Consider the following 18,936-nt stretch of genomic DNA (forward strand, 5'->3'; position numbering starts at 1 on the left):
TCTACTTTATCCTTTCATTTGACCTCCTGAAGTGCAACAACCCACAGTTGCCCAGATTAAATTGCATCTGCCACTTCTCTGCCCATATCTGTAACTGATCTGTATCCCGCTGTATTCTTTGATAGTCCTTTACACTGTCCACAACTCCACCAATCTTGGTGTCATTAGCAACCTTGTTAATCCACCCATCTACATTTTCATCCAAATCATTGATATATTTCACAAATAGCAGAGGTGCCAGCACCAATCGTTGCAGAACACCACTGGTCACGAACCTCCAGCCAGAATAACAGCCTTCTACCCCTACCCTCTGTCTTCTACGGGCAAGCCAGTTCCGAGTCCAAACTTGCAGTTCACTCTGGATCCCATGCATCTTTGTCTTCTGAATCAACTTATCATGAGGAACCTTATCAAATGCCTTACAAAAGTCCATGTAGGTAATGTCCACTGCCTTACTCTCAACAAGCTCCTTTGTCACCTCCTCAAAAAATTCAATCAAGTTTCTAAGGCATGACCTGTCCCACACAAAGCCATGCTGACTGTCCCTAAGCAGGCCATGCCTTTCCAAATGTTCATAAATCTTATCCCTCAGTATCCTCTCCAATAGCTTCCCTACCACTGATGTGAGGCTCACTGGCATATAATTACCTGGATTATCCCTATTTCTCATCTTGAACAAAGGCACAACATTTGCTGCTCTCCAGTCATCTGGGACCTCGCCTGTTGCAAGTGAAGACACAAAGATCTTTGTCAAAGCCCCAGCTATCTCCTCACTTGTTTTTTTTTCAGTATTCTGGGATATATGCCATCAGGCCCTGGGGACTAATGCACCTTAATGCTTTTTCAGAAGACCCAGCACTACCTCCTCCTTAATCTCAAAGTGTTCCAGCACATTAGCATGCCCCTCTCTGCCTTCATTATCCTCCAAATCCTTCTCCTTGGTAAAAATACTCATTTAGTACCTCAGCCACATGCTCTGAGTCCAAGCAGAAATTCCCTCATTTATCCTTGAGGGGACCTTCCTTCGCCTTAGTTATCCTCTTCTTAATACAAGTATAAAATGTGTTGGGATTCCCCTTGCTCCTGCTCGCCAAGGACATTTCATGGCCCCTTTTGGCCTTCCTAATCATCTGCTTGAGCACTTTCCTGATATCATCTCTTGCACCTTAATGTCCTCCTGCACTACACATTCTCTGTACTGTAACACTTCATTCTGCACGTTGTTATTGCTTTACCTTGTACTACCTCAATGCACTGTTGTAATGATTTGATCTGTATGGACGATAGACAAGTTTTTCATTGTGCCTCAGTACACATGACAACAATAAACTAATATCTTTATATTCTACAAGGGCCCAGTCTGATTTTTAGCTTCCTAAACCTTGCATAAGCTTCCTTTTCCTTTCTGACTAAATTTAGGACCTCTTCGATCATCCAAGGTTCCCTTACCTTCTGTGTGCTTACTCCTTATCAGAACATGCTGATCCTGAACTCTGATCAGCTGGTCTTTAAACAACTCCCACATGTCAGACGTGGACTTGTCCAACAGCAGCTGTTCCCAATCAACGCCCCTTAGCTCCTGTCTTATCCTGTTGTAATTTGCCTTCCCCCAATTTAGTACCTTCCTGCAAGATCCTATTTTATCTTTACTCATAACTATCTTAAACCATAATGAGCTGTGGTTACTATTTCCAAAATGTTCACCCACTCTCCGGTCTGTCACCTGGCCTGGCTCATTGAGCTGCCAGTCCTGTCCCTCACACAACCAGGTCTCTGTAATGGCAACAATATCGTAATTCCATGTAGTGATCCAGACTCTAAGTTCATCCTCCTCATTCATCATACTCCTAGCATCATCCTGGTACTGAAGAAAAGCAAGGTAACATGCCTCAATGACTACCGACCAGTGGCTCTGACATCCACCATCATGAAGTGCTTTGAGAGGTTGGTCATGGCACGCATCAACTCCAGCCTCCCAGACAATCTTGACCCACTGCAATTCGCCTATCGCCAAAACAGGTCTACAGCGGATGCCATCTCCCTGGCCCTACACTCAGCTCTGGAGCATCTAGACTATTGTTTATTGACTACAGCTCTGCCTTCAATATAATAATCCCAAGCAAGCTTGTCACCAAATTCCAAGACCTGGGACTCAACACCTCCCTCTGTAACTGGATCCTTGACTTTCTAACCAACAGACCACAATCAGTGAGGATAGGCAGCAATACCTCCGGCACAATTATTCTCAACACTGGTGCTCCACAATGCTGCATCCTCAGCCCTCTACTCTACTCTTGACTCATACATACACTCATGACTGTGTAGCCAGATTCGACTCTAACTCCATCTACAAGTTTGCAGATGATACTACTGTTGCAGGCCGTATCTCAAACAGCGATAACTTGGAGTACAGGAAGGAGATAGAGAGCTTAGTGAAATGGTGTCATGACGACAACCTTTCCCTCAATGTCAACAAAACAAAAGAGCTGGTCATTGACTTCAGGAAATTGGGTGGTGTACATGCACCTGTCTACATCAATGTCAAGAGGTCAAGAGGGTTGAGAGCTTCAAGTTCCTGGGAGTGAACATCACCAACAGCCTGTCCTGGTCAAATCACGTAGATGCCACGGCCAAGAAAGCTCACCAGCGCCTCTACTTCCTCAGGAGGCTAAAGAAATTTGGTTTATCCCCTGTGACTCTCACCAACTTTTACCGATGCACCATAGAAAGCATCCTACCTGGATATATCACGGCTTGGTACGGCAACTGCTCTGCCCAGGACTGCAAGAAACTGCAGAGAGTTGTAGACACAGCCCAGCGCATCACGGACAGCAGCCTCCCCTCCTTGGACCCTGTCTTTACCTCTCATTGTCTTGGTGTAGCAGCCAGCATAATTAAAGACCCCACCCACCCGGCTCATTCTCTCTTCTTTCCTCTTCCATCGGGTAGAAGATACAGGATCCTGAGGGCACGTACAACCAGACCTAAGGATAGCTTCTACCCCACTGTGATAAGACTATTGAACGGTTCCCTTATATAATGAGATGGACTATGACCTCACGATCTACCTTGTTGTGACCTTGCACCTTATTGCACTGCACTTTCTCTGTAGCTGTGACACTTCACTCTGTACTGTTATGTTTTTTACCTGTACTACATCAATGGACTCTGTACTAACTCAATGTAACTGCACTGTGTAATGAATTGACCTGTACAATCGGTATGCAAGACAAGTTTTTCACTGTACCTTGGTAAAAGTGACAATAATAAACCAATACATTTCAGCCCATCAGTCAAATCATGTTTATTAGCCTGTCCCTTGCTGTCCTTCCTTTCAGTCTCACTTGTCATACTATCTTTCTTGCCCTCAACCCTACCACCTTTAATCCTGCTGCTGTGGTTCCCATCCCCCTGCTACTCTAGTTTAAACCCTCCCAAGTCACACCAGCAAATATCCAAGTGAGGATATTGGTTCCCCTTTGGTTAACTAAAATCTATCAACCTCATATTTAAAATTAACTATTGATCCTGCATCAATTATAACTGCGAAAGAGAGTTCCACATTTTAAACCTATACAGATGCGTTTCCTAGCCACTTCTGAAAGCCCTGTTTTTTGACTCTGGCAATGACTGCCCAGACAGCAGAAACATTGCCTCACTCTTTCAGTGCCCTTCAACATCTTGAGCCTCACCCTGCTCAACTTTATAAAAGTATTTTAAACAGGGACCAATTAGTTAAACTATCTTCTTAAAATCCAAATAGCATGTTGTCTCTCACTCCCTCCCAGTACCTCTTCAGAAACTATACAGAATGGGAAAAAAATTAACAGGCCTTCCAAAGACCTCCTGAGTATTAATTCCAAACACAATCATATCACAATCTCTTATTTATTCCAATAGCAAAATTTATTCTGAATATTCAAATGGAACAATGGATTAACCATGAAAAGCAAACTGCAAATTCAGCACAAACAAGCAGGTGACAGACTTTAAAGTACCTGTATTGAAATGGAGGCCCTTTTTGGTGGAGCATTCTGGGTTCCGATGTCATTCTGGCATACATTCAAGCTAGTTCTTGGTGTTGGATGGGAACTGTTTCACATGAAAGAAACATGAGATGAATCTGATTTTGTTCCCCTTCACATTTTACAATAAACAAGCCATAACAAATCACAAAAAGCCATTTGCTGGCACAGTGCACAGCTGCAGCATAGATTGACAAGACCTATGGCTGCAATTCACCACACAAGGCTCCAATCCCAGTTAGACTGATAAAATGTAAAAGTACAATGATCAAGATAAAATTAGCACAAACCTCAATGTCACCACCTAAGTTAATACCTCAAGAAAGAGAAGATACACACAAATTGCCTACCCATCTAGAAACACAGAAAACTTATGACACAGAAGGAAGCCATTCAGCCTATCATGTCTATGCCAGTCAAAAGAGAACAACCCAACCTAATCCCACCTTCCAGCACAGGATCCATGGTTCTGCAGGCCATGGATCTCCAAGTACAATATGAATATGATAACCTTTTCTTTCTCAACTACCCTTTCAGGAAATTGGTTGCAAACCTCTCCCATCCTCTGGGTAAAAAAAATGTTTCCTCATTTCCCCTCTAATCCTTCTACCAATTCGTTTAAACTTTTACACTCTGGATTTTTAATCCTCTGCTAAGGGAAATAGGTCCTCCCTATTTATTTCAATTGAGCCCCTCATAATTGTATGCACATCAATTAACTCTTTCCTCAGCCTCCTTGATCTCAAGAAAGCAACCCAATCTTTCCTCAGCCACTATTTTCCAGACCTGGCAAAATACTCTTAAAATCTGCTCTGCACCCTCACCAATGTAATCACATCATCGCTGTAATGTGATACTCAGAACTGTACACTTACTCAAGCTGTGACTTGACTAACGCTGTATACAGTTCTAGCATAAAATGCCGCTCTTATATTCTATACCACATAAGGTGCAAATTAATAGGTGGGAAACAGATAGCTTCCCCATCAAGTCTGGAGTCAGGCAGGGTTGTCCACTCTCCCGTCTTGTTTGTGTGCTGCACTGAACCCTTTTCCAAATCCATCAGGAAGGACAAGAGCATAAGAGGGGTGAAGTTGCTGGACAGTGGAGTCACACAAGTAAAAACCTCCCTGTACATGGACCATGTCGTTGTCTTCTGCTCAGATCCATGGTCAGTCCACAGATTGATCAGCATCTGTGACCAGCTCGAGTTGGCATCAGGGGCCAGAGTCAAATGCAGACAGAGCGAAGCCATGCTCTTCAGTAACTGACCCAACCGATCCAATGTTCCCTTCACCGTCAGGTCTGACTACCTGAAGGTGCTTGGGATCCAGTTTGGAGGGGCTGAGGCATGTAACAAGAATTGGCTGAAGCGGATTGGGAAAGTAAAACAAAAATTAGTCTGCAGAAATGGCGTTCTCTGTCAATAACTGGGAAGAACTTGATTACCAAGTGCAATATGCTCTCAGGGCTGCTATACTTGGCACAGCTGTGGCCTGTTCCTCACTCCTCTGCCTCAGTAATCACCCAGGACATCTTCCAGTTTATCTGGGGGTCCAAGACAGAGCCAGTCCACGATGCACAAGTCCCCTGAAAATGGGGCAAAATGGTACCCGACATTGGTCTCATCCTGATGACCACCTTCATGTGTGGCTGTATCAGGTGGTGTGTGGATCCAAAGTATGTCTTGTCTGGACACATGTCTGGATTAAATTCCATTTGCTACTTTTTTTGTCCAACTGAGCAGACCATCAGGATCTTCCCACAGTCTAAAACTTTCCTCCTCACTGTCAACCACACAATCAATTTTCTCTTATCATGCTCACTACATTTACATATAAATCATTAAACTGTATATAAACAAAAAAAGACAAGGGATCAAGTAATTAATAACCCAATTGGTAACAGCCTTCCTGTCACATAAATGCTCAACCAACATTATCCTTTGCTTCCTGCCACTGGCAGTTGGAGCTCATGAAATTTTACTTCTTTTTTGACCTGACTGCCTTGTGTGATCTTATCAAAAGCCTTGTTAAAATTCATGTACACCACACCGAATGCACTATCCTCATCAATCCTTTTTAATCAAGTTAGTCAGAGATGACCTCCCTGTCAACTGTCCCGAATTAATCTGCTTTTCCAAATGAAATCTTACAATGGATTCCAATAATTTGCCCACCACTGAAGTTCAACTAATGGGCTTTTAATGAGGAATGACATTTTTTTCATACAAGCCTCTGCTATTTCCTTCCTTGTTTCATTTAATGGGGTGTACTATAGTTAGATTTCCAGAAGGCATTCGGTAAGGTGACCTACCAAGGAAATGCAGAAAGTAGAAGCTCATGGGGTCAGAGGGAACTTTTTGCTGTGGTTTGATGGTTCTCGGTGTCCTGGAGAATTATTTGCAAAAGATGACTGTGCAGGTACACAAGAAATTACGAAAGCTAACAGAAAGTTACTGTTGACACAAGAGATTGTAGATGCTAAAATAGGGAGCAAAAAACAAACTGCTGGAGGAACTCAGCGGGTCAGGCAGCATCTGTGGAGGGAAATGGACAGTTGATGTTTTGGGTCAAGATTCTTCACCTGGACCCTTTGAACTCTCCAGGAAATACAGTTATTGTTTCCTGCCGGGGAATTGAATACAGAAATAGGGAGCAAAAAAGAACAAATATTATGTCTGCCTGCTGAGTGCAAACACTGAGTGCATTCACGCTATCTATGTCCCCCATGATTTTATACACCTCTATAAGATCCTATGCTCCAAGGAATAAAGTCCAACCTATCCCGATAACTCAGTCCCTCAAGTCCTGACAACATCCTTGTAAATTCTTTCTGCACTCTTTCCACTTCGTGTACAGTGACCATAGTTGAACACAATACTCCAAGTGCGGCCTCACCAGTGTCTTGCACAACTGCACCATGACCTCCCAACTTTTATACTTAATGCCCTGACTTATGAAGGCCAGTGTGACAAAAGCCTTTTTCACCACTCCGTCTACCTGTTACTCTCAGGGAATCATGCACCTGAACTTCAAGGTCCCTCCATTCTACAACACTCCCCAGGGCCCTACCATTCACTGTGTAAGTCCTACCTTGATTTGACTTTCCAAAATGCAACAGCTTGCACTTATCCAAATTAAACTCCATTTGACATTCCTCAGCCCACGTACTCAGCTGATCAAGATTCTTCTATAATTTTTGATAACCTTCTTTATTGTCCACTATACCATCTATTTTAGTGTCATCTGCAAACTTACTAACCATGCCTTGTACATTTTTATCCAAATCGTTGATATAGATGACAAACTACAATGGGCACAGCACTGACCTGAGGCACACCACCAGTCACAGGCCTCCAGTCCAAGAAACAACCTTCCACCATCGTCCTCTGCTTCCTACCATCAAGCCAATTGTGTATCCCATTAGCTAGCTCTCCTTGGATTCTATGCAATCTAACCTTCCAGAACAGCCTTACTGAAGCCCATGTAGACCAGGCCTACCAACCTGTCCTCATCGACCTACTTGGTCACATCAAAAAACTCAATCAACTTTAGAAGAAGCGATCTCCCACGCATAAAGCCATGCTAATTACTCCGAATTCACCCCCCCCCCCCGTCTTTCCAGATGCATGTATATCTTAACCCTCAGAATCCTCTCCAGCAACTTATCTACAACAGATGTTAGACTTACTGGTCGATAGTTCCCAGGTTTCTCTTTGCTGACTTTCTCAAGTAACAATGTCACAACATTCACTACCCTCCAGTCTTCCAGCACCTCACCCATGGCAAACAATATCTCAACCAGAGCTCCCGCAATTTCTTCTGTGGCCTCCCACAGTGTTCGTTGGTATACCTGGTCAGGCCCTGGAGATTTGTCTACCTTCAGACATTTTAAGACGTTCAGCACCTCCTCTATGGTAATGCAGACTATCCCCAAGACATCCCCATTAACTTCCCCTAGTTCTGAAGTCTTCATATCTTTCTCCATGGTAAAAACAGAGGGGAAATATTCACTAAGGACTGAGCCCATCTCCTGCAGCTCCACACAAAGATGTCCTCTTTGGTCTTTGAGGGGCCCTATTCTCTCTCCAGTTATCTTTTATCCCTTTACATGCTCATAAAATCTCTTTGGATTCTCCTTAATCTTCTCTGCCAAAGCTATCTCATGCCGCCTTTTGACCTCCTGATTTCCTCTTGAGTACACCCTGCATCCCTTATACTCCTCCAGGAATTCACTTGATCTCAGCTGCCTGTATCTAACACGCCTCCTTTTTTCTGGCCAGGGTCTCAATCTCTCTCATCATCCAGGATTCCCTATTCATACTAGCTATGCCCTTCACTCTAACAGGAACATACAGACCTTGAGCTCTCACTATCTCACTTTTAAAAGCCTCCCACTTCCCTGTGGTCTCTTTGCCTGCAAACATCCTACTCCAATCAACTTTTGCAAGCTCCTGTCTCATACCATCAAAATTTGCCATGCCTCAATTTAGAACTTGAACCTGTGGACCAGTTCTGTCCCTTTCCATAACTATTTTAAAACTAATAGAACTATGGTCACAAGTCCCCAAGTCCTACCCCACTGTCACCTCAGTCACTTCCCCGCCCTATTACCCAAGAGTAAGTCGAGCTTTGCCCTCTCTCTGATAGGACCCTCTATATATAGCCTGAGGAAACTTTCCTGAACACACTTAACAAATTCCACCCCATCGAAGCCCTTACAAGTATGGCAGTCCCAATCAATGTTTGTAAAGTTCAAATCCCTACAATCACAACCCTATGATTCTTGCAACTCTCCACAATCTCCCCATATATTTGTTCTTCTAATTCCTGTTGACTATTTGGGGGGCCTATAGTACAACCCCAACAAGGTGATCACCCCCTTTTTATGGAAGGTCTTTGGAAGTCTCTTCCTCAAAGGGTGATGAAAGCATAGTCTTTGAATATTTTTTAGCAGAGATGGATAGATACTTAATAAGCAAGATGGTGAAAGGTCACTACACGTAGATGGGAAGGTGGAGTTGAGATTACAATTGGATTGGCCAGAATCCGCTTGATTCAGCACTTGAGCCGCTTGAGGAGTAGAGTGTCCTACATTTCAATCAGGTCTGGCAAATTAATAATTTTCAAAGGTGATAACTCCCTGAATATTTCCCCTTTTTTTATTTTTCTTCCTTCTCACATTTCACTCTCATCCTTTTTAACTACATTATCTCACCTTGCTTGTACAAAGGCAGTCATAAAATATCCATTACAACCTTAGCCACACTATCCACCTCCATTCACAGGTGAACCTTCAAGTCCCTGATAGGTCCTACTGTTTTCTTTTCTATCCTCTTACTCTTTATATGCTGATAAAGAATGCTTAGATTTTGTTGGATTTTCCTTGCCAATGTGTTTTCCATTCCTTCCCTTTACTTTCCAAATTTAACTTTTTCTTTCATTGAATTGTGCCAGTGCATGATTGAATAGGGTGGGACCAAAAAAGAATTGCACTAACTGGAGGATGTATCAAAATCAGAGGTTGATAAATTTTTGTATATTAAGGGAACCATGCTATGGGCTCCTGTAGGAAAATGGCGCTAAGGTAAAAGATCAGCCATGACCTTATTGAATCGTGGAACAGGACCATGGGGCTGAATATTTCTATTTCTGCTTCTATTTCCTATGTTAAAATTTCCGAAGCATTATATTGATGAATTTTAAAAACAACAAACTACAAAACCTCCTCATTGTTCTACAGTGGAAATATCATGCCAATCTGTTGTAAAATGCTTTGGAACATCCCGAGCTTATGAAAAGCCCAGTTGAATACAAGTCTCTCGAAGTCTCTTTTTCAATTCACAATTTAACTTATACTTGTGTTGCAAGTATATAGACAGTAAAATTCTATAGCCATAAAATGGAGAAAACTCAGTCAAGTGCTGGGTAAAATGGCTAGGTTTGAATTCTGTGAGAAGGTTGGAGTGCTCAAACTTAGACCAAATGAGTGCTGTACAAAGTTCTAATTACAGAGAGGCAGCACAGGAGAATACTTTAAGAATTAAATTATTGTTAAACATCAGGATAAACTATTAGCTCTGATGGGAAAATATTTTCACTTATTTTGCTACTCCAGGGGAAGATTTTACTTTGTATTGACAACACAATCATAACTTCTTGGCTTATCAAGTATTTAACATCAATCTAGCAAGAGAGATCAATGTGGGAAATAGGTGGGTGCTGGCCAGGATCAGCTGATAAATATTGGTATTGGTTTATTGTTGTCACTTGTACCGAGGTGCAGTGAAAAGCTTGTCTTACAAACCGATCATACAGGTCAACTCATTACACAGTGCAGTTACATTGAGTTAGTACAATGCATTGATGTAGTACAGGTAAAAACAGTAACAGTGTCACAGCTACGGAGAAAGGGCAGTGCAATAAGGTGCAAGGTCACAACAAGGTAGATAGTGAGATCATAGTCCATCTCATTGTATAAGGTTCAATAGTCATCACAGAAGGGTAGAAGCTGTCCTTAAGTCCAGTGCTACGTGCCCTCAGGCACCTGTATCTTCTACCCGATGGAAGAGGAGAGAAGAGAGAATGTCCTGGGTGAGTGGGGTCTTTAATTATGCTGGCTGCTACACCAAGACAACGAGAGGTAAAGACAGAGTCCAAGGAGGGAAGGCTGGTGTCCGTGATGTACAACTCTCCGTGGGCTGTGTCCACAACTCTCTGCAGCTTCTTGCGGTCCTGGGCAGAGCAGTTGCCGTACCAAGCCGTGATAGGATGCTTTCAATGGTGCATCAGTAAAAGTTGGTGAGAGTCAAAGGGGACAAACCAAATTTATTTAGCCTCCTGAGGAAGTAGAGGCACTGGTAAGCTTTCTTGGCTGTGGCATCTACGTGATTTGACCAGGACAGGCTGTTGGTGATGTTCACACCCAGGAACTTGAAGCTCTCAACCCTCTCTACCTCAGCACCATTGATGTAGACAGGTGCATGTACACCGCCCCCTTTCCTGAAGTCAATGACCAGCTCTTTTGTTTCGTTGACATTGAGGGAAAGGTTGTTGTCATGACACCATTCCACTAAGCTCTCTATCTCCTTCCTGTACTCTGACTCATCGCCGTTTGAGATACAGCCTACAACGGTGGTATCATCTGCAAACTTGTAGATGGAGTTAGAGCGGAATCTGGCCACACAGTCGTGAGTGTATAGGCAGTAGAGGGCTGAGGACGCAGCATTGTGGGGCACCAGTGTTGAGAATAATTGTGCCGGAAGTATTGCTGCCTATCCTCACTGATTGTAGTCTGTTGGTTAGAAAGTCAAGGATCCAGTTACAGAGGGAGGTGTTGAGTCCTAGGTCTTGAACTTTGGTGACAAGCTTGCTTGGGATTATTGTATTGAAGGCAGAGCTGTAGTCAATAAACAATAGTCTAACGTATGTGTCTTTACTGTCCAGATGCTCCAGAGCTGAGTGCAGGGCCAGGGAGATGGCATCCGCTGTAGACCTGTTTCGCCGATAGGCAAATTGCAATGACTGGCAGGCGAATTGCAGGCAAATATTCAGAGACTTTGGTCCCAATAAATACAAATGGCAGATACGCTCTCCATCAAGTACTGGATTGGAATATGTCTTATTCTAGTGTTCATAACTGTTCATCAAATACAAGTGGGTTACCTCCACCTCATCAGTTCCTTGTACAAATAACACAAGCTGCCCTTCTCCATATTGATATATGGTGAATCGTTTACCATAGGATACTCAAATCTTGCAGTGTTCTGTTTTGACTAAAGAATGCTTCAATATAACTGAAAAAATTCTGCTCCAAATTACCCCCAGTATGCAGGCGAGTGGAAGAATCTGGGTGGAGTTGATGAGAATGTACTGAGAATAAAAAAAATAGGATTTGTACGCACAGTGTAAAAATAAGTAGCTGATGGTCAACATGGACTGCAAGAGCCTGATTCTGCACCGTCTCTCTGTGACACTAGTATGTACTTAAAATGTGGTGAAACAAACTTCTGGAACAAATAGGGGAAAGAATCCACTGCCACTTTGCACAATTATGCATTTGCTTCAATGCCAATTTTCTAAATATTTCATTTTGTTGAGTACAACCTTTTTTCACTCTGAAAATAAAAGATATTTCCATACCAACATCTCAGCTGGCCACTGTCCAACTAACTTTGAACATCCAAGTTCAGGTTCTGAAATATTTTTGTGAGACCCTGTATCTGACAACCTTAAAAGAGCAAACACATTCATGCAATGCAAGTCTTATTCATTTCTGTTGTAAGAAATGGTCCAATAGTACAATAGCAATATAACTACCTGAGTAAGAAGATGGACTCCTTGGAATTCATGTCCAGAGCATTCTTTGGCTGCAAATCAGCAAGATTTTCTGCAAATTAATGGAGGATGTAAATTTGCACCGAAACTTCATGCTGCAGAATGGTGATATATTCATACAGAAATTAGTGTTTTCTGGAAATGAGCTAAATAAATCACACAGCATGACAGAACATAATTCTTTAAGATCTAGAGTGAGGAGAACAACCAGTGTTTTTGTAGGACAGTTACTGATATTTCTGTTCTCTCATGGGATAAATCTGGGAACAAAGCAAGAGGAAAACTTCTCTCAAATAGCTAACACAGGCAACAATTAAATTTTAGCAGGATGAAACCATTGCCTGAACCATTCTCTAAGCCCATGATTCAAATGCTCTCCGTTAATTGTCTGAGACTGAGCCCACTTGTAACCCTGCCATGTGACACTGAGCTGAGCTTCCAATCACCATCACAATCCTATCCATCACCAAGTAATATTGGCTCCTCATCCTTATGCTTGCTGGCCTATATTGACAACAGTCACAGCAAGTCCCCAATCTTAACATTTTCATGCTTATTTTTAAATCACCCCTCTCTATCACTGTAAACTCTGCCAGACCTGGAAGTTACTGATTATTCTCTGCTTCACCAATCCTGGCCTCTTGAACATGCTCAATTTTAATTGTTCCACCACTGAAAGCTGTGAATGGCAACAGTTTAAGCTCTGGAATGCCCAACCTGAACATCTATTTGTCTCTAACTCTCACATTATTCAAAATGCCTCTTAAAACCTACCTCTGTGACCAAGCTTTGGTGACCTACTTAGGTATCTGCTTTAGCAATGTGATGTCAAATTTTGTCTTTACATCCTCATGGAGTATGTTTTGGTGTTAAAATATGTTAGGCTCTAAATAGGAATTACTTGTGTTGTTGGGGCAAAGTGTCATCAATGACTAATTTTTTTCATCAAAGCAATATTGGCAGTGCACTTATCCACTTATAAGGTAAATAAGTGGGACTGTTTACAGAATGATAGCTTAGTTAATAATCAGTCACTGCATGGAAACAGACCATTCAGCCCACCATATCCATGCTGACCAGTGGTGACCCATCCACCTAAATTCCATTTTCCAACTCTTGGCCTCCAGCCTTCTATGCCAAGGTAATTCAAATACTTGTCCAGACACCTCTTAAATGCTGTCAGTGAATCTGCTTCTACCACTCTCTCTAACACTGTTTTCCAGGTACACACCACTCTCTGGGTGAAATAGGGTCCCCTCAGATCCCCTCTTCATCTCTTGCACCTTACTCTAAATCTGTGTCCTCTGGTTTTATCTACCTCTGATATGGGAAACAGTTTTCTGCAGTCTACCCTATCCATACCCCTCAATTTTATATTCCTCAATCATGTTCCCTCTTATCCTCCTCCGCTCCAGGGAAAACTGATCTAACCTCTCCAGTCTCTCTTCATAACTGAAACACTCCATCCCAGCAACATCCTAGTGAATCTCCTCTGCACCCTCTCCAGCATTACCACATCTTTCTGATAGTGTGATCAGAACTGCACTGAGTATTTCAGTTGACCAATATTTTAACTTCCCTGCTCCTGCACTGTCCCAACTCATGAAGGCAAGTACCCTAGATGCCTTCTTAACCATGTTATCCACCTATGCTGCCACCTTCAAGGATATTTGAACTTGCACACCAAGGTCCCTCTCTTTGTCGACCCCTAGGACCCCACCATCCATGGTGTACATCCAAGCCTTATTTGTACTGCCAAAATGCTTCAACTCACATTTATCTGAATTAAACTCCATCTGCCATAATTTCATCAACACATTGATAAAACCCTGTAGCCTAAGATTCCACATTATCAGCAACTCCACCAATAACTGTGGAACACTTAGTCACAGGTATTCAGTCACAAAAGCAACCCTCCAGTATCATCCTCTACCTCCTATCACCAAGCAAATTTTGCATCTAATCTACCAACTTGCCCTGGATCATATGGGCCCTAACTTTTTGTATCAGTCTCCCATGTGGGACCTTGTCAAGGGCCATATAAACCACATCCATTGCTATAGATATGGTTTCTATTATGTAATATATTATATAATACCTCATCATTACTTTCTAACAGAACAAGGCTCAAATTTATTAACCTCTCAATGTAATCTCAATACTTGCTACTCATATTAACCTGATTTTACCCATTAGTTTAGCAAAAAACTTAACACTCGGACTGCACATTGTCAGCATGCTTCTTGCCTTCATATCTCTGTGCATCTTGAAGACTTACCTATAAAGTCAATGACATGAATCTCCTGCTCTCAAGCTATCAATTATAGAAAACTGAAACCAATTAAAAATCCTGCAATTTAAATTCAATATGGGACTGCCTTTCATTGTGAATTAAGTGGCTTTCAGCAAGTGTTAGCTGTTGTTCAGTAATTGTATTTAAGTTTGCATTGGAGAGGGTGCAGACAAGATTCACCAGGATGCTGCCTGGGAACGAGCATTTCACTTACAAGGAAACAGGATGGGCTGAGTTTGTTTTCCTTGGAATGGAGGCTAAGGAGGGACCTGACAAATATATACAAAATTGAGGGGCACAGACAGGTTAGATATTTTAAGAATTTTTTTCTTGGTAATGGAGATACTTAAGAACAATTAGGCTTAGAGGATCTGAGGAAGAACTGTTTCACCCAGAGGGCATCATAGAGTTTTAAAGCATGAAAGCAGGTCCATGCTGAACATCGAGCATCCATTACACTAATCCAACACTAATCCCATGGTCTTTGAAATCCTCCCTGGATTCTACTACTCACCTCCATATTAGGTACTATTTACAGTGTCCAATTCACCTACCAAGTCACATCTTTGGGATGTAGGAGAAAACCGGAGCACCCAGAGAAAACCCACACACTCAGAGACAACGTGCAAACTCTACAGGATTGAACCCAGGTTGAAGGTGCTGTGAGACATCGGCTCTAAAGCTCCACACTGTGCCACCCATTAGTTAGGGTGTGATACACATAGCCTGGGTGGGTGGTGGAACTGGCTATTCTCACAACATTTCAGTTGTATTCAGAACACTTGAATTGCCAAGGCAAAGAATTACTGGTGAATGGGATCAGTCGTGTTAACATGATGGCTCTATGACTTATAAAGTAGGGATGCAGGATCAGGTGATGTGTTGTAGCTGTATGATGTGGGAACTGATAGACCCCTTTATAGTTCCTGATGACCACATCTGCAGCAAATGTTGGTTGCTCGAGGAACTCAGGCTCAAAGTTGATGACCTGGAATCTGAGCTTCAAATACAGCAACGCATCAGGGAGGGGGAAAGTTACCTGGAAGTTGTGTTTCAGGAAGCAGTCACACCCATTAGATTAACTACTTCAAATTCGGTCTGTGGTCAGGGACAAGAGGGTGTGACTGTGTGAATGAGTGAGACAGGTAGGGGGATCCAAGAGGTAGTGCTGGAGGAGTCTCTGCCCTTGAGCTTGTCCAACAGGTCTGAGATTCTTGCTCCTTGTGCAGATGACAGTGGGGGCTGTAGGAAAGATGAGCAACCGAAAATGTCACCGTGGTTCAAGGAGCCATTCAAGACAGGGTAGAGAAGAGAAATACAATTGCGATTGGGGATAGTATAGTCAAGGGAATAGACACAATTCTCTGTCGCAAGGATCGAGAGACCCGAAGGCTGTGTTGCCTGCCTGGTGTCCGGGTTTGGGACATCTCATCTGACCTGCAGAGGAATTTGGTGTGGGAGGGGAAAGATCCAGTTGTCATGGTCCATGTGGATACCAACGATGTAGGTAGAACAAGGAAAGAGATTCTGCTGAGGGAATTTGTGCAGTTAGGGATTAAATTAAAAAGCAGAACGAAAAAAGTAATAATCTCTGGATTGCTACCACAGCCTCTTGCAAATTGGCACAGGGTGAACTCGATCAGAGAGTTAAATGCATCGCTCAAAGATTGGTGTGGGAGAAGTGAGTTTGAATTCATGGGACATCGGAACCAGTATTGGGGAAGGAGGGAGCTCTTCCGCTGGGACGGGCTCCATCTGAACCACGCTGGGACCAGGGTCTTGGCAAATTGCATAACTAGGGCTGTAGATGGGGCTCTAAATTAAATAGTAGGGGGGTGGGTTCAACAGATTGTAAAAGTATGGATAAAGTAAAAGGGAAGGAGAGTGCAGGAGAGGTTATTGAAGTCTCCAGAATAAAGAATAAGAGAAAAGTTCAGAAAGGGATAAGAATTTAACTTCAGGCAACATGGAGACAAATTTGAGAAGGGTGGTGAATACAGGTGTTATATTTGAATGCACGCAGTTTAGAAATGAGCAGATATGAAATTGTGGGCATCACAGAGTTGTGGTCATAAAAGATCACAGCTGGGAGCTAAACATCCAAGGATACACATCCTATCGAAAAGACAGGCAGGTGGGCAGAGGGGGTGGGGTTGGCTCAGATGGTAAAAAATGAAATCAAATCCTTAGCAAGAAGTGACATAGGATCAGAAGATGTAGAATCCTTGTGGCTGCAGTTAAGAAACTTCAAGGGTAAAAAGACCCTGATGGGAATTATATACAGGCCTCTGAACAGTAGCCAGGATGTGTGGGTACAAATTACAACAAGAGGTAGAAAAGGCATGTAAAAAGGGCAATGTTACAGTGGTCATGGGAAATTTCAATATGCAGGTAGATTGGGAAAGTCAAGTTGGTACTGGATCCCAAGAGAAGGAATTTGTAGAATGCCTACGAGATGGCTTTTCAGAGCAGCTTGTGATTGAGCTCACTTGGGAAAAGGCAATTCTGGATTTGGTGTTGTGTAATGAACCAGATTTGATTCGGGAGGTTAAGGTAAAGGAACCCTTCGGGAGGCAGTGATCATAATATGATAGAATTCACCCTGCAGTTTGAGAGGGAGAAGCTGAAATCAGATGTATCGGTATTACAGTTGAGTGAAGGTAACTACAGAGGCATGAGAGAGGAGCTGGCCAAAGTTGATTGGAAAGGGACCCTTGCAGGGATGATGGTAGAGTAGCAAATGGCAGGAGTTTCTGGGAGTAATTTGGAAGATACAGGATCAGTTCATCCCAAAGAAGAAGCAGCATACTAAAGGGAGGATGAGGCAACCGTGGCTGACAAGGGAAGTCAAAGACAGCATAAAAGCCAAAGAGAGGGCATACAATATTGCAAAAATTAGTGGGAAGCTAGAGGATTGGGAAGCTTTTAAAAACCAACAGAAAGCAACTAAGCAATAAGGAGAGAAAAGATGAAATATGAAGGTAAGCTAGCCAATAATATAAAAGAGGATACCAAAAGTTTTTTCAGATGTATAAAGAGTAAAAGGGAGGTAAGAGTGGACATCAGACCACTGGAAAATGATGCTGGAGAGATAGTAATGGGGAACAAAGAAATGGCAGATGAACTGAATAAGTATTTTGCATCAATCTTCATTGTGGAACACACCAGAAACATGCCAGAAATTCCAGAGAGTCGGGGCAGGAGTTGCTATTACTAAGGAGAAGGTGCTTGGGAAGCTGAAAGGTCTGAAGGCCGATAAGTCACCTGGACCGGATGGACTACAACCCAGGGTTCTTAAAGAGGTAGCTGAAGAGATTGTGGAGGCATTAGTAGCGATCTTTCAAGAATTATTAGAGTCAGGAATGGTTCTGGAGGACTGGAAAATCACAAATGTCACTCCACTCTAAGAAGGGAGGGAGGCAAAAGACAGGAAAGTATAGGCCGGTTAGCCTGGCTTCAGTGGTTGGTAAGATTTTTAGAGTCCATTATTAAGGATGAGGTTCGAGGTATTGGAAGCTCTTGATAAAATAGGCCAAAGTCAGCATGGTTTCCTTAAGGGGAGATCTTGTCCGACAAGTCTGTTGGAATTCTTTGAGGAAGTAACAGGCAGGATAGACAAAGGAGAGTCAGTGGATGTTGTTTACTTGGATTTTCAGAAGGCCGCACATGAGGCTTCTCAACAAGATCAGAGCCCATGGTATTACAGGAAAGGTACTAGCATGGATAGAAAAAAGGGAGCCTTTTCTGGTTGGCTGCCAGTGACTAGTGGTATTCCGCAGGGGTTGGTGTTGGGTCCGCTACGTTTCACGTTATATGTTAATAACCTGGATGACAGAATTGAGGGCTTTGTGGCCAAGTTTGTGGATGATACAAAGATAGGTGGAGAGGCAGGTAGTGTTGAGCAAGCAGGGAGTCTACAGAAGGACTTGGACAGGTTGGGAGAATGGACAAAGAAGTGGCAGATGGAATACAGTGTAGGGAAGTGTATAGTCATGCACTTTGGTAGAAGGAATAAAGGCGTAGACTATTTTCTAAATGGGGAGCGAAATCAGAAATCGGAGGTGCAAAGGGACTTATGAGTCCTTGTGCAGAATTCCCTAAAGGTTAACATGCAGGTTGAGTTGGTAGTCAGGAAGGCAAATGCAATGTTAGCATTCATTTCGAGAGGACTAGAATATAAGAGCAAGGAGGTAATGCTGAGGTTTTATAAGGCATTGGTCAGACCACATTTGGAGTGCTGAGAGCAGGTTTGGTCCCCATATCAAAGGAAGGATGTGCT

General features: G+C 42.8%; 1 protein-coding gene across 2 annotated transcripts in view; it reads right to left on the reverse strand.

Moving 5' to 3' along the window:
* The window catches only part of ulk4 (unc-51 like kinase 4), a 527,384-nt gene that overhangs the window by 459,520 nt on the left and 48,928 nt on the right, over nt 1–18,936 (reverse strand). For both annotated transcript variants that reach the window (XM_052015441.1, XM_052015440.1), the window contains exons 11-12: nt 12,347–12,416; nt 3,999–4,092 (exon numbers count right to left, since the gene is read on the reverse strand). In XM_052015441.1, coding sequence (XP_051871401.1) covers nt 3,999–4,092; nt 12,347–12,416 — 164 coding nt within the window. The remainder of the gene's footprint in view (nt 1–3,998; nt 4,093–12,346; nt 12,417–18,936) is intronic.

Source organism: Pristis pectinata, chromosome 5 (genome assembly GCF_009764475.1).
Source record: "Pristis pectinata isolate sPriPec2 chromosome 5, sPriPec2.1.pri, whole genome shotgun sequence".
In the NCBI taxonomy this organism is placed as follows: Eukaryota; Metazoa; Chordata; class Chondrichthyes; order Rhinopristiformes; family Pristidae; genus Pristis; species Pristis pectinata.